Source organism: Nannobrachium achirus (genome assembly GCF_963921795.1).
Source record: "Nannobrachium achirus genome assembly, chromosome: 4".
Lineage (NCBI taxonomy): Eukaryota > Metazoa > Chordata > Actinopteri > Myctophiformes > Myctophidae > Nannobrachium > Nannobrachium achirus.
The window spans coordinates 31217960-31232569 of NC_137813.1; the positions used below are offsets into that span (position 1 = coordinate 31217960).

At 44.6% G+C, this 14610-nt stretch overlaps 1 protein-coding gene across 1 annotated transcript in view; it reads right to left on the reverse strand.

Annotated features, from left to right (window-relative positions):
- Positions 1-14610, reverse strand: part of cacna1ha (calcium channel, voltage-dependent, T type, alpha 1H subunit a) — a gene marked incomplete at its 3' end in the record, with an annotated part of 107464 nt that overhangs the window by 39157 nt on the left and 53697 nt on the right. The window contains exons 13-18 of the mRNA XM_080723209.1: positions 7285-7470; positions 6496-6613; positions 4199-4354; positions 3976-4063; positions 2300-2583; positions 1477-1842 (exon numbers count right to left, since the gene is read on the reverse strand). Coding sequence (XP_080579335.1) covers positions 1477-1842; positions 2300-2583; positions 3976-4063; positions 4199-4354; positions 6496-6613; positions 7285-7470 — 1198 coding nt within the window. The remainder of the gene's footprint in view (positions 1-1476; positions 1843-2299; positions 2584-3975; positions 4064-4198; positions 4355-6495; positions 6614-7284; positions 7471-14610) is intronic.

Below are 14610 nucleotides of genomic sequence, written 5' to 3' on the forward strand. Positions count from 1 at the left end.
CCCAGTAATCCTTTGCATAAATAAGCACAAACACATGCACGCACAGGTGCATGCAGCTCTCTCTCTCTCTCTCTCTCTCTCTCTCTCTAACTCATACACACACACAGAGGCCCTGGCTTCCATTAAGGCTCTTATAATGGTTGTGTCCTGGGAGAAGCATAGTGTTGCATCAACCCTGTCACAACACACGCACACGCACACACACACACACACACACACACTCACGCACGCACTTTATACTGCATTCACAATACATAAACAGGTTGTTTTATACCCAGAAGAAAACAATTACAACCAAAGCCACTCAATTAAAAGCATTTAATTTCAAATGAACCTCCCTCTGGTCTTTACCAGATGTCCAGTGAAGTGAAAGAGAGACACACAGAGAGTTATAGCATATGGGAAGATTAAGCAATATGTGTACGTAATAATATGGAAATTGAAAGGCGCTCAATCTAAAGCCTGGTGTACAGTTTGTACACATAGTTATTTTCGGGGAGCAACACCTGTGTGCAACAAAATATAAATTAAGCTTAAAGAATTATAGGCCAAAGCTGACATTGGACCTGAGGAGTCAGACAAGCCGACACTCAATTTCCCGCTCATATCAGGAACGCGCACATATAATTGGAAAATAGGCCAGGGCGTAAATGAAAGCTAATGGGATATGCCAGTCTATTGACATTCCACTCAAATCAGCAGAGTTTGTTTTCTAAAAGGAACCTTACCTAATAGGGGAAGGGAGCATTTACTGGTCCCTGGGGCAGAGGAAATGACCCACAGAGATGAAATGCCAGGCACTCCCCATTAAATATGTAGTATTAGTGGAACTGATGAAGTGTCTCCGACAAGTGTTTCAGAGTGTTTAGACATCTGTCTGGTCCTTTTCTCTCTTTTCAGGATCAGAGGTTCTTCTCACACCTCAAGAGCTGCCCATTAGTGCTACACAAACAAGATGAGGTCTGTAGTAGGGGGTCTCTATGTTTTTCACCCCTTAGGTGAAAGAGAGATGAAGCAGGGACCGCCCCACTGCATATTATAAATAATTTAAATAGGGAAGTTGCATTGCTCATTCCTTGCTTGCCTTTTGCAGCTTGCTGCTGCTGTTGCTGCTTTAAAACTGCTGCTCGCCCTCCACCACCCCAGCTACCACCTGTTGTTTTGAATCTTCTTTTATGTACTGGGGATTCAGACTCAGAGTCCCTATATCGGTAGGGAAATATAATATGTTTTCACTGTTTTCTCAAAGTAAGCACATCAAATGACTTGCCAACAGAAATGGAACCAATTGGAACCTTACAGGTCCATGTGGTTCCATTTGTTCTATCTCGTAATTAAGTAAACTTAGAATTTTACAGAATAGATTGGGGTCCCAGAGATTAAAAATGTATCAAAAGGGGGTCCGTGGCCTAATGCGTATCAAGCTGGAAGTTGTTCAAATGAACGCATGAAGCACCACAGTTTTAGGTAACTCACCTCGTCTTCCATGTCGTCTTCAGGCGAGGAGTCGTCCTTGGGGTCGGAGGTGACGTTGGGTTCGTAGGTCAGGGTCCTCCCGTTGCAGTCCCCGTACTCGGCTATGACGGCCGGGCACAGCGTGGACGCCTGCAGCAGCTCCAGGGACAACGGGCGGGGAACCCTGACCACCACCCCCGCCTCCCCTTCCTCCTCCCCTTCCTCCTCCTCCTCTTCTCCCCCCTCGCCGGAGAGCAGGCTCTCCCGCTCGCCGCTGGTGTCCCTCCGCTTGAGGCTGGGGGCGCGGCCCAGGCTGTTCCAGCTGGAGCGCCGGCTGCCCCAGCCGCGGGCCGGGAGAGGCGAGCGGCGCCCGGGACTCGACTGGGTCTGGGAGACACGACAGAGCAAGGTGTGAGCACAGGGAAATGGAAAACATAATGTATATACTGTAATAGAGGGTATGCACGTGACATCATCATCATACCCGGAAGTTATGCGGGAACGCCTACTGAGTGGCAAAAGACTACTTTCTGGCCCTGACAGCCCATATATCCAAAAAGAAAAGTCCTATCTGATTGCTTTAAATGACATTAAACGACGTTAAACTTATGTTGTCACTCACTTAATTTGCCAACTCGTTTTGCCATTCACTTTATGCATGCACATACCCTCTATAGTGGCCTAATAAGTAATTTTTCTCTCTCAAGTCAAGGCAATACTGGCTGAAGCTAGTACATTAGGCATTTGATATTTGTGATTTTATGTTGCTAATGGCTTGTGAATAAGAAAACAAATGAACCAGTTTTGTGACTGGTCACTTCCTGAAGGCCCAGCCGTCACTCACCAGAGATCGCTGGTCATAGGCCGAGGGGTCCATGGAGGCGGAGCTTCCACGGCGAGAATCCACGTGACCAATCACTGCCTCAGAATATCCCGAACCCATGTCACCGTAGCCATGTCCCGCCTCTCTGTAGATAAGCTCCTCCCCCAGAATAGACTCGGGGCCCAATGAGCTCTTAGGGGTGGGCATGGGCGTGGCGGCTGTGCGCATGATGATGGGAGGAGACAATGAGTTGCGAGGGTCAACGTGGCCGTTGGCCGTCATCATCAGAGAGTACATCTTCAGCTCTGGGGAGGAAGAAGATGAAGGAGGAGAAGTGGCAACACCTTCATTATTATTAAGAGAGCCCCTGAAATTAACAGATTAAAATGTCCACGATGCCTCCCTCAGGCTGCATTCACTCCCGTTGTCTTATTTTGAAGGCCAGAAGTCCACAGCGTAAACACTTCCGGTCTGACGTCATCGCGTCCTTCACCGGAATCGATCATTGTTTACGTGGTGTCATGGCGGATCGGATCGATGCTTTTCAACATGTGTTTTATAAGCGAGCATCTATTGCCATCTTCGCTTCTAAAGTGTTGTTTTGAGATAATGGACATTAAAGATGAGATCCCCCGTCTGCCTCAATGTTATGGGATTACTATTTTGTGCTCGTGGATCCGTGATGATGATAAATCAGCGACGGAGATCGGCTCGGAACCTTCCGCCATTGTACCCGGTAGGATAACCGCCGTTACAGTAATATATTACTTTTCGCGAGATATCTCGGGAATGGCACTCGAGATACTCGAGTACATTTCGCGAGATATCTCGGGAATGGCACTAAATCGGTTAATTAAGAGCGACTCAAAATAAGAAGGTAATACATCAAGCACAGAGGGAGAACTAAAAACATACGGTAGTTAAACCAAGAACCAAGAACTCAATAAAATCAAAACATCAATAACCTGTACATCGAAGCTATAAGGTTTAGCAGTGGGCGTGTTTTACTGGTGCTGGTGGAAGACGCTGAACCCCTAATTGCTCCCGATGAGCAGGTTGGTGCCTTGCATGGTTTCCTCCGCCATCGGTGTATGAATGTGTGAGTGAAGGGGTGAATGTAATGCACAATCTCTGCAAAGCTCCTTGGATAAATAGATATATATTTGACTAAAGAATCTCCCATTCATTCATTATTTTAAGCCTAGAATCAAGCCATCCAGGATCCTGGTGAATCATGACCATAAAACTTTTGATTCTTCTTTTCACAGAATCAAAGGTTTCATGGGCAGACTTTAACAAAAATAATTGTTATAAATATTTTTGTAAAAATTCATTTTTGATCAAGGTCTTTTTATTATTATTTTCCTTTTATGCAAACAAACATGAACACACAGATCCCCACCCACCCACCCCTCAGACCTGTAACAAGAAAAGGAAAAACACATGACAAGGACAAGGGAAAGTAAGGAAAAAATAAAAACAACAAAAATTGCACTATGTTGCAGCTACAGTTTCTGCCTCCATGCTATCTATAAATGACAGGAAAGGTTGCCAGGCTATGTCAAATTTTCAATGGATCCTCGAAGGGAATATAGAATAGATAGAAATAGATTTTTTGTATGGTCATTAGAGGGTAGGCTACTGTTGCGGTAAGTGCTATTAGCCGAGGTGTAGTCTGAAGAGGTGATAGTCTTTACCTGTGTCTCTAAGTTGCTCCACCTTCTCATCTTCCTCAAAGTTGTCCGACTTCTTATCGTCGTCAGACTCCGACCGGTTGGCATCCCCCTGACACACACACACACACACACACAAGCAAAAAGAACAAATGATTCTTTCATTCTCTCCCGCAATTTCACACACCTACAGTACAAGCGCCTAGGCCTTCTGGACGTCAGAAACAAAGAGAGCTGTTATTCTCACCTCGGCCTGGAAGCCCTCGACCAAGATGGCCACCAGTAGGTTGAAGAGGACGTAGTTGCCGAACGTCATGAGGGCGACGAAGTACAGAGCGGCCACAGGAGACGTGGAGGCCATGCCGTTGTACAACACCACGTTCCAGTCCTCCTGGGTCAGAATCTATACATACATATACATACATTCATAGAGAGGTTAATACATAGAGAGAAACATTTATGCATATTGTCACTGTCGGGCAGAAACCTTGTATCTCTGAGTTTCACATTTGTACAGTATGTCTTTTGGTAAATTAAAGCCCTACTTCATCATACAAAAGTGTCGCACAAAAGTAGTGAAAATAGCCAATCTACAAGCACACAACACCTTGCGATGCGAGGCGCTGTGGGCTTGTAGATCGGCTATTTTCACTAGCATTCTTTAAATAATAACAAAAAAGGAAGGTTTTGGACATTTCCACCCGGTTTCCACCCGACAACAATATTATGTACAGTATATAGGTATCTACATTATATGTAGATCAGTAGGTCCGGGGACCACCAGTTGTCCCTGAGGGGGTTCCAGGTGGTCCCCAGCTAAATGATCGAGAGTTGGTAAACAAATGGACCCATCTTATCCGGCGATAGCAAAATATTCTACGGTTTTAAGTCTGAGAAGTTAAATCTCATCAAATGGTGGTCTGTGGCACAAATGCTGATTAAATAATGGTCTTTGATATAGGAAGGGTTGAAAACCACTGTTGTAGATATATACTGTATTGTACATACTGTCGGTAGGGATAGACAGACACACAGGCAGATACATAGTATAGATAGCTGGACAAATCAATGGATAAATGGATGGGTGGGTGGCTGCTATTAATGCCATTATACAGCAGTACCGCAGCTTAATACACCTGACAGAGAGAGATAGTGTGTGTGGCTGTGTCTGTGTGTGCACGCCGCACATGCATGTGCTTGCGTGTGTGTGTATGTGCGGATCATGCATGTGTGCACATTTATCCGAGTGTGTTTTGTGAGTGAGCACACGACATGGAGCATGACTGATGAAAGCCTTTAACACTGGGATGCAGTTCATGAAAGCTCACTTTGTCTCTGCCCACTCATTAAAACGGCGTCCGTGACTCAATGCTCAGTGCTGTGTGTGTGCGCGTGTGCGTGTGTGCATGTGTGCGCGTGTGTGTGTGTGTTTGTGCGTTCGTGTGTGTGTGTGATATAGTCCCCAGGTGTCTGTAGGGTCCATAGTGAGTATAACTCCCTCAGATGGCACTCAATTCTGCTTATAGTAGTGGACAAAATGCCTTTTCAGCATCCCTTTCGGTGTCCACACACACGTACACGCACACACACACACACACACACACACACACACACACACACACACACACACACACACACACACACACACACACACACACATTCCATGTTTCTGGCTTTCTGCTGACACCTTCACTAGCAATAAGAGGACCATCTATCAGTAGCAACTGAACAATATTCCCACACACGCACGGTCGCGCGCATACTGTACACACACACGCTGCGTGCGTGTGACACGCACGCACGCACGCGAGAGAGACAGAAAGAGAGAGAGAGAGAGAGAGAGAGAGAGAGAGAGAGAGAGAGAGAGAGAGAGAGAATAGACATGGGGTAGAGAAGAGGTTCACCTGACACACACATGAACAAGTTGACAGTATAAAGGGTGTCTATGCGGCATCCAGTTCTACAGTAAGAGAAAGCCACCAGCCAGCATGTCTCTGACTGTACACAGTAAAACTACTCTGTGTTCATCGAAGTCTACTTACTACATTTGCACACACTCAGAAGTTATGATGGACAAATGAACAGTGGCACGTTGTTTCTCTACACAGGATTATGGGTTTCTTTTCATATACTGGGTTTGATTTACAGGTTAGTATCCTCTTGAAAAATCTATGGTTGCTTCCATGAAAAAATAAATAAAAAAAAACAGTTATTTTCAATGATGTCTGAGTTAAAGCTTTGGTGAATATTTTGTTTTTATTTTCTCCAATCTGTATAGTAGAGTATGTTAACACAATATAACTTATACAATTGGGGTGGTTGTATTTGGTCTCCCTGCTCTTCTATTCAGACATTCAGATCCTTTGTCTAGGTTGGACACGACACAAACAATTCAATTCCTCCCCTGAGCAAGCAGGAAAGCTCTTTCAGCTCAGTGGTAACATTTACAGCACTTATATAATAAAATAATGGTTAAAGTGGTTAGGTGACACGGTCTTAATGGCTGAAGGGTGGTTCATTCATGGCAGACAGACGGAGCCTGACCTGAAACACAGTGACGATGGCCCACAGCAGGGAGTCAAAGTTCTTCCGGTCGGGGATGGTGTCTCCATTCTCTGTGCGGAGGCTGAACTTACAGCCAAACAGGTGCATACCCAAGATACTGCAGGAAAAACAGTGCACGCACGCACGCACGCACGCACGCACGCACACAACAAACAAACACAAGTTTACGACTGGAGTGCCTGACCTTTAAGTTAAGTGTTGCCGAAGTACAGTGGTGGAAAGTAACTAGTACATGGGTATACATGAGTATCTCAGAGGCGAATATTGTACTTTTATTCCACTACAATTATTTGATAACTTTAGTTACTAGTTTCATTGTAGATTTTTATTATTATTACGAAACGACACAATTAATCACTTAAGCCCTATATATTTTTCAGACTTTTGAAAATAAGCTTGTGGATCTTTTTAGTACACTTGTGAAATGGGACATCCTGCACAACGAGTACTATTACTTTTGGTACTTTAAGTATATTTTGGCGCCGATACCTTTGCACTTTGTCAAGTACATTTTGAATACTTTCACTTGTAAGGGTGCCCTCACACCAAAATACCTAGAGTGGAATCCGCCGATGCATTTCAATGAGAATGGAGTTTTTTTGCCAGTAGAGGATTTCTGCAAAAAAACGCTCCATTCTCATTGAAATGCATTGGCGGATTCCACTCTAGGTATTTTGGTGTGAGGACACCCTAACAGAGTGCATACATGGCAGTATTGATACTTGGTACTTTTTTCTCCACGACTGCGGCGTCTTGTACTGGCTGTACCTGAAGGTGAAGATGAAGAGCATCAGCAGCATGCAGAATGTGGCCACGTTGTCCATGGTCTTCATCAGGACCACCAGCTGTCTCCTCAGCGCGGGCAGGAAGCGCACCAGCTTCAGAACGCGCAGCAGACGGAACGTACGCAGCACTGACAGACCGCCGTCCGCCTGACCCACGATCTCCCACACACTGCCAAGGAAGAAACACACACAGGCCAGGCCAGCTTGAGGGTTTGAGGGAACGTTCAGCATATTTAAGCCCTATATACTTCGTCCTACAAAAGAGACATTTTTATCTAATAAAATAATAATAATAATAATAATAAGATACATTTGCCCAAAATAGGCATGTCAGGGTTAATGCGGTAATGTTTTTAAAATAAGAGGTTAAATTGTGATATTATCAAACATACATGATAAATATCAAAAAGATCAGTCTACATTTCCCAAAAGGAATCAATTTAATACAGTATGACCAAAAGTAGGGATAAAACATGTCCCCAGCACCAATAAAGATATATCAACTGCAGAGGCATGGATCCCACCCCCCAATCCCACCCTAATTGAACTCTTGGCGGGGCAAATGAGGGGCTCAAACATCTGACACATAAGGAGCGGAGTCGGTACAGCTGGCGCTAAGTGGCAGTGGCAGCTGTGCAGGGGGCTCAGGTTGGCAGCACATGTGCCCGACGTTCAAAGTCATTTAGGCAGCGTTTGACTCATGCCTTAGAGGTTTAAAGCTCTCTCATGGGAACATAGTTTCCAACAAAGACAGGATAGGACCAGGACTAGGCCATCTGCCTTGTCTGCTTCCCTGGTTCCCTGCTACACCCACACCCACACCCACACCCACACCCACACACACACACACACACACACACACACACACACACACACACACACTCACACACACACACACACACATAATCACATTCCACACCCTATACCTGTAGGGTTAGGGTAAGGTGGCTCACAGCACATTGGGAAGCTCGGGGGGCTGATAGGATATTTCGTTAGTGCCTGTGTGGAAGTGGATCGTTGTCTGCCGAGCGTGCCGGTTTATTGCCTGCCGCCACACATGAGGCTGCAAAGCACTTTTAGACACGGCAATGCAATCTGTGAATATTTATAATCACGAGCACTGCCGTAATACAGTACTTTACTACTATAATGGCTTTTATTTCCTTGTACTGAAGCAAGCTGTGTCTGTATGTAGACAGTAATGCTGTGTTGAGGAATGTCCCTGTGCATCGTAATGTGCTTACGGCTGTGTGACAACACAATGTGAGAACAATAAACCCTTCAACTGTGTACAGATAAGGTGTAAAGTAACTAAGTACATTTGCTCAAGTACTGTACTTGAGTACACTTTAGAGGAATTTGTACTTTACTTGAGTATTTCCAATTTCCAGTACTTTTACTTCTACTCCACTACATCTCGGATACTAATGTTGTACTTTTACTCCACTACAATTATTTGTTAGTTACTAGTTACTAGTAGTAACTAATCTTATTTGAACTGGGGACCCCCTCCACCCTGACAATCACTTGGAGTGTAGGAGTTGAAGCGTTACATTTAGTTTGACTCGGTTCCAAAGATAAATATTGTGAAAATAAATTTGGTCTAACCGGTTGACCAAATTGTTAAATAATATAAGAAAGAGAATTCTTTTTAACACAATAGGTGCCTCCCTGAGCCAAACTCGTCCACAGGCGAGTTAAGGGTAACCAGGTAAACAGACGCTTGCTACGGGTGCTGGTGAAAGAAAAACAAAAAAACGCATACGTCTAGACGCAACGCGGCCAGAAGCCATTGACTCCTATTCTATGCTGTAACATAAAAATCGAACCTCTGTTCGAAGTGGAGCTCTGTGTGTGTGTGTGTGTGTGTGTGTGTGTGTGTGTGTGTGTGTGTGTGTGTGTGTGTGTGTGTGTGTATTGCAGTTGATGCTCAGGGCAGGCTAGACTCAACAGCACCTCTCTGGTCACCCAGGGTACTCAGGCTAGAGCTTAGATCGGGCCTAAAAAAAGTGAGCCCGGCCCAACCCACCCCACAGAACGGTAGCCCGAGCCCGGCCCAAAGCCCGATACATAATTGACAATTGGAGACCGACACAGCCCGCAGCCCGACATTATAAACAAGCTTAATTGCTGCAGCAGCCTTTTTTCTCATATGGTGATTTGTTAAGAACAGAGTCCTTTTCCAACTGTCTTTATATAGACCTATAAGACATTGTAGCAAGTACCGTGCTAATTATGGAACAAATAAACATCAGAGCCTAATTCTTCAATCAATCAAAAAGCCTTGCTGGAAAACTCAGCTGACGGCCACCGCTAAATCAGGCAGCAGGCGCACAGGCTATTATAGCTACATCGTTCACACAACGTCTATTATGATTATTAGGATACAAAAAGTGTCTGTGGACTGTTACAACGATGTCCTCCGCTCTGCTCTGCTCTGCTCGACCAGCGCTGGCAGCGCATGCATGCACACGCGACGCCACAGCAGCCAGCCACACACACACACACACACACACAGCACAGTCACACACACACTCACGCTCAACTGTCAAGTTTGCGCAACAGCTCAGCGGTGCAGCCATAGAGTCATGAGCGAGCAGTTTACAGAGTCACAGAGGCAGCATGATACGGCGCTGCGCTATATGCCTACTGGATTATAAAAACCCGACCCGACCCATAGCCCGTCATATACATGGAAATTTGAGCCCGGCCCAGCCCGCGCCGCGCCGACCCGTCGGGTCCCGTCGGGCTCGGGCTGAATTTCTAAGCTCTAACTCAGGCTACACCAGAGGCTACATACAGACAGACAGACACTGAGCGGTGGTTTACCCACCTCATAGATCATGTGTACCGGTTTTTAAGACATTTGAAGAAAATATGTAGGAAAAGGAGCAAAAAGTGTGTTTTGGAGAAAATTCAAGATGGCGGAAAATCTATCCTGGCGCAAATGGGGCCTATATCAGGAGATGCGTCTTGACCCAAGGAATCCAGGGAAAAAATAATTTTAATTTTCCGACCTACGGTTCAACAGTTACAGGCCAAAACGTAAACTGGGCTGTTATAGCGCCACCATGAGGCCAAATGACACTATTATTTTTTATTTAATCCTTGAAATCATTATGAACCTCCTCTCCAAGTCTTGAAACTGTAGCCCCTATGGTTTGCGAGAGAAAAATAATTGAATGTGAGTTTTTGCGATTCCCATTATAAGTCAATGGGGAAAATTAATTCACTAATAAATTAATATCAATTAAACTATAGAACCTTTCTCTTAGCAAGTTACTAGCACACGATTCCCGAGTAAGCCGGTCGATTTGACATATGGCGCGAGTGTGTGGTGCAAAAACTGTGGGAGGAGTAGCGTGCCAAACTTTAGGCTACATACAGACACGGACGGAGACCCACACACACGGCCACGTATAGGGAGCTTGTGTTCCACACAACTCCAAAAACGGCTAAATCTCTGAACTAGAAAAGAAAATTTCTAAGAAATTTTAAGTGTGCCTGCAGCTCGCTAAGTCCCCTGAAAAACACGTTTTGGCATGAAACGGTTACGTTTTGCGCGTTTGTGGTGCCCCCTATGGGTCGAAGTGGAAATGCTTTTGGTTATATGTTCAGTATAGCGCCCCCCACTTGTGGTTAAAATTTGGTGTTGACTGGATGTTTCGTTTGTGATTTATGGCTACTTCTTACAAAACGGGCCCCTCCCGCTAACTTTGGAACCCTGTTACGGAAGAACGGTATGGACTATCAAAATATCGTTTAAATATGTTTATCGCATGAGTCCATAGATCGTGTGTATCGATTTTTGTGACATGTGGAGAAAATATGTAGGAAAAGGAGCAAAAAGTGTGTTTTGAAGAAAATTCAAAATGGCGGAAAATCTATCCTGACGCAAATGGGCGTGGCCTATATGAGGAGATGCGTCATGACCCAAGGAATCCAGGGAAAAAGGAATTTTAATTTTCCGACCCACGGTTCAAGAGTTACAGGCCGAAAGGTAAAGTGGACTACTGTTATAGCGCCACCATGAGGCCAACTGACGAAATTATTTTTTATTTAATCCTTGATATCATTATAAATCTCCTCTCCAAGTTTTGAAACTGTAGCCCCTATGGTTTGCGAGAAAAAAAATATTGAATGTGAGTTTTTGCGATTCCCATTATAAGTCAATGGGTAAAATTAATTCACTAATAAATTAATATCAATTAAACGATACAACTTTTCTCTTAGAAAAGTAATAGCACCCCATTCCCGGCCGAGCCGCACGTTTTGATGTATATATTGCGGCGGTGGCGTAAATCGTGCGGCACTTATTACGTGCCGAAATTTTGTCGCGACATTACTTACTTAAGTATGGCGGATTACGATAAGTGTTTTGCCATTGCATGGCAGGCACACTTAATAAGGTGCAAATAACGCTGAAAAAGCAGAGAGCTGCTCTTTTTCACGGTTACACTATGCCGTGATTTTCGGCCCCGGTTAGGCTTTTAGTTTCGCGACCGTTTGTAAACAATCGTCAGAGAATTCCCCCCCCCCCCCGTCTCTCCCCCCGCAAAAAAACATGTGGGGAACATACTGGGGGTCCCAAACCACAGGTTGAGAACCAGTGCTGTACAGTATATACAATACATCCTCACATACAGTACAGTGTTACATTTTCATGACAGCTCCATTGTGAGAACAGAGATTATTAGGGCGAATTTCACAAAATTCAGCTGCAACATCCCATCTGGAGCACAACACTAGATGAGAGCCAAGTTGTCAACTCTCCCCTCCGAGTGGCTGTCAATTGATCCGATGAGTGCTGCATCAAACAGAGTGACAGGCAGACAGCCGGCCAGATGGCTCCCGGTGGAGCTCGTGACAAATGTTCTGCTGACAAACGGAACCTCTCCTTCCTGCGCGACGCTCCAGAGCGGTGGGAACAGAAGCAGACACAGACGCTGTACAAATAGGAAGTGGTTCAAATCCGAGTGATGCCAATGTCGAACAAATGAGGGGGCAATGATATGAACTGTGGGGCTTATGCCTGGTTCACTAATGGGAGCGTCTTCTTGTACTATATGTGTAATTATTATATGTATTCTATTCATCTGCATATCGATGTACTGTATCGTTGTTGTCGGGTGGAAACATTGTATGTTCAAAACCGTTCACTTTGCATTTATAATTTGAAAAATGTTTAAAATAGTAAAAATAGCCGATCTACAAGCACACAACGCCTCACAACCGCAGGACGTTGTGTGCTTGTATATCTGCTATTTTCACTAGTTTTGTGCAACAGTCTTATGTGGTGAAGCAGGGCTTCATTTTACGAAAAAAACATACAAATTTGAAACTTGGAGATACAAGGTTTCTGCTCGACAGTGACAATATAAATGTATAACTTTTCCATGACCAATTGCATGATTGTACAGTATGTGCATTGTTTTTTTTAGACAATAAATGTCACTCCTTTTTCCCCCCAATTTAGTCGAAATGGCAATTAACCCTCCCCACACATGTCTGTGTTACCACTGCTATAGCCTACTGGCTCACTTGCAAACGACCAGCCTCCAACCGGGAGGACATGGTACAGTATCTCTAATCCTAATCCTGTTCAACACCCACTGCTGACAGATGCCGCCCCAGGCCGTAGGAGCCGATATCGCAGCGACACACATCACCCTTCCTCCCTTGAGCACGGCCAATTGGTGTGTTCATTCGTACAGATGCTTCCAGGTTCACCGCCGTAGATTCAAACCTCACGGTGGTGAACAGGAACTTTACACCATACCACCCGAGTAACCTACTGTGTGTACACTGTTGATATCATCTTTTAATACAAACCCAGTAGGTGGGATGATGTTGTTTGATCTGTTACCTACTGTATATGTATCCGATTTAAAGCTGCGAACTGTACGTTTTATGTCAAAGCCGAGATTCCAACCTGGGTCTCCTGCGATTTCTTCTGTTCTCCCCAAGAGAGAATCCCTACTTGGCCAGAGGAAATATTGTGATTATGAGCTTCAAGCAGGGCTACTTGTCAAACAGTAGGTGTGCTATCAAATTACTCAATGGAAGCCTAGGGAAGACTACAGATTGGTTAAAATAAGGTTTATTAATTAAACCAAGGATTACAGCAGAAGGCAGAAATGGATCCCTCGCTTGGAGACATTGATGAAAACCGGGAAACATACTGTGTCTATTAAAACCCAATTAAACGGCGTCATAATATCCTCACTGTCAGTGAAGCAGGTGCGGATGTACTGTAACTGTTCTGCTGACAAACGGAACCTCTCCTTCCTGCGCGACGCTCCAGAGCGGTGGGAACAGAAGCAGACACAGACGCTGTACAAATAGGAAGTGGTTCAAATCCGAGTGATGCCAATGTCGAACAAATGAGGGGGCAATGATATGAACTGTGGGGCTTATGCCTGGTTCACTAATGGGAGCGTCTTCTTGTACTATATGTGTAATTATTATATGTATTCTATTCATCTGCATATCGATGTACTGTATCGTTGTTGTCGGGTGGAAACATTGTATGTTCAAAACCGTTCACTTTGCATTTATAATTTGAAAAATGTTTAAAATAGTAAAAATAGCCGATCTACAAGCACACAACGCCTCACAACCGCAGGACGTTGTGTGCTTGTATATCTGCTATTTTCACTAGTTTTGTGCAACAGTCTTATGTGGTGAAGCAGGGCTTCATTTTACGAAAAAAACATACAAATTTGAAACTTGGAGATACAAGGTTTCTGCTCGACAGTGACAATATAAATGTATAACTTTTCCATGACCAATTGCATGATTGTACAGTATGTGCATTGTTTTTTTTAGACAATAAATGTCACTCCTTTTTTCCCCCAATTTAGTCGAAATGGCAATTAACCCTCCCCACACATGTCTGTGTTACCACTGCTATAGCCTACTGGCTCACTTGCAAACGACCAGCCTCCAACCGGGAGGACATGGTACAGTATCTCTAATCCTAATCCTGTTCAACACCCACTGCTGACAGATGCCGCCCCAGGCCGTAGGAGCCGATATCGCAGCGACACACATCACCCTTCCTCCCTTGAGCACGGCCAATTGGTGTGTTCATTCGTACAGATGCTTCCAGGTTCACCGCCGTAGATTCAAACCTCACGGTGGTGAACAGGAACTTTACACCATACCACCCGAGTAACCTACTGTGTGTACACTGTTGATATCATCTTTTAATACAAACCCAGTAGGTGGGATGATGTTGTTTGATCTGTTACCTACTGTATATGTATCCGATTTAAAGCTGCGAACTGTACGTTTTATGTCAAAGCCG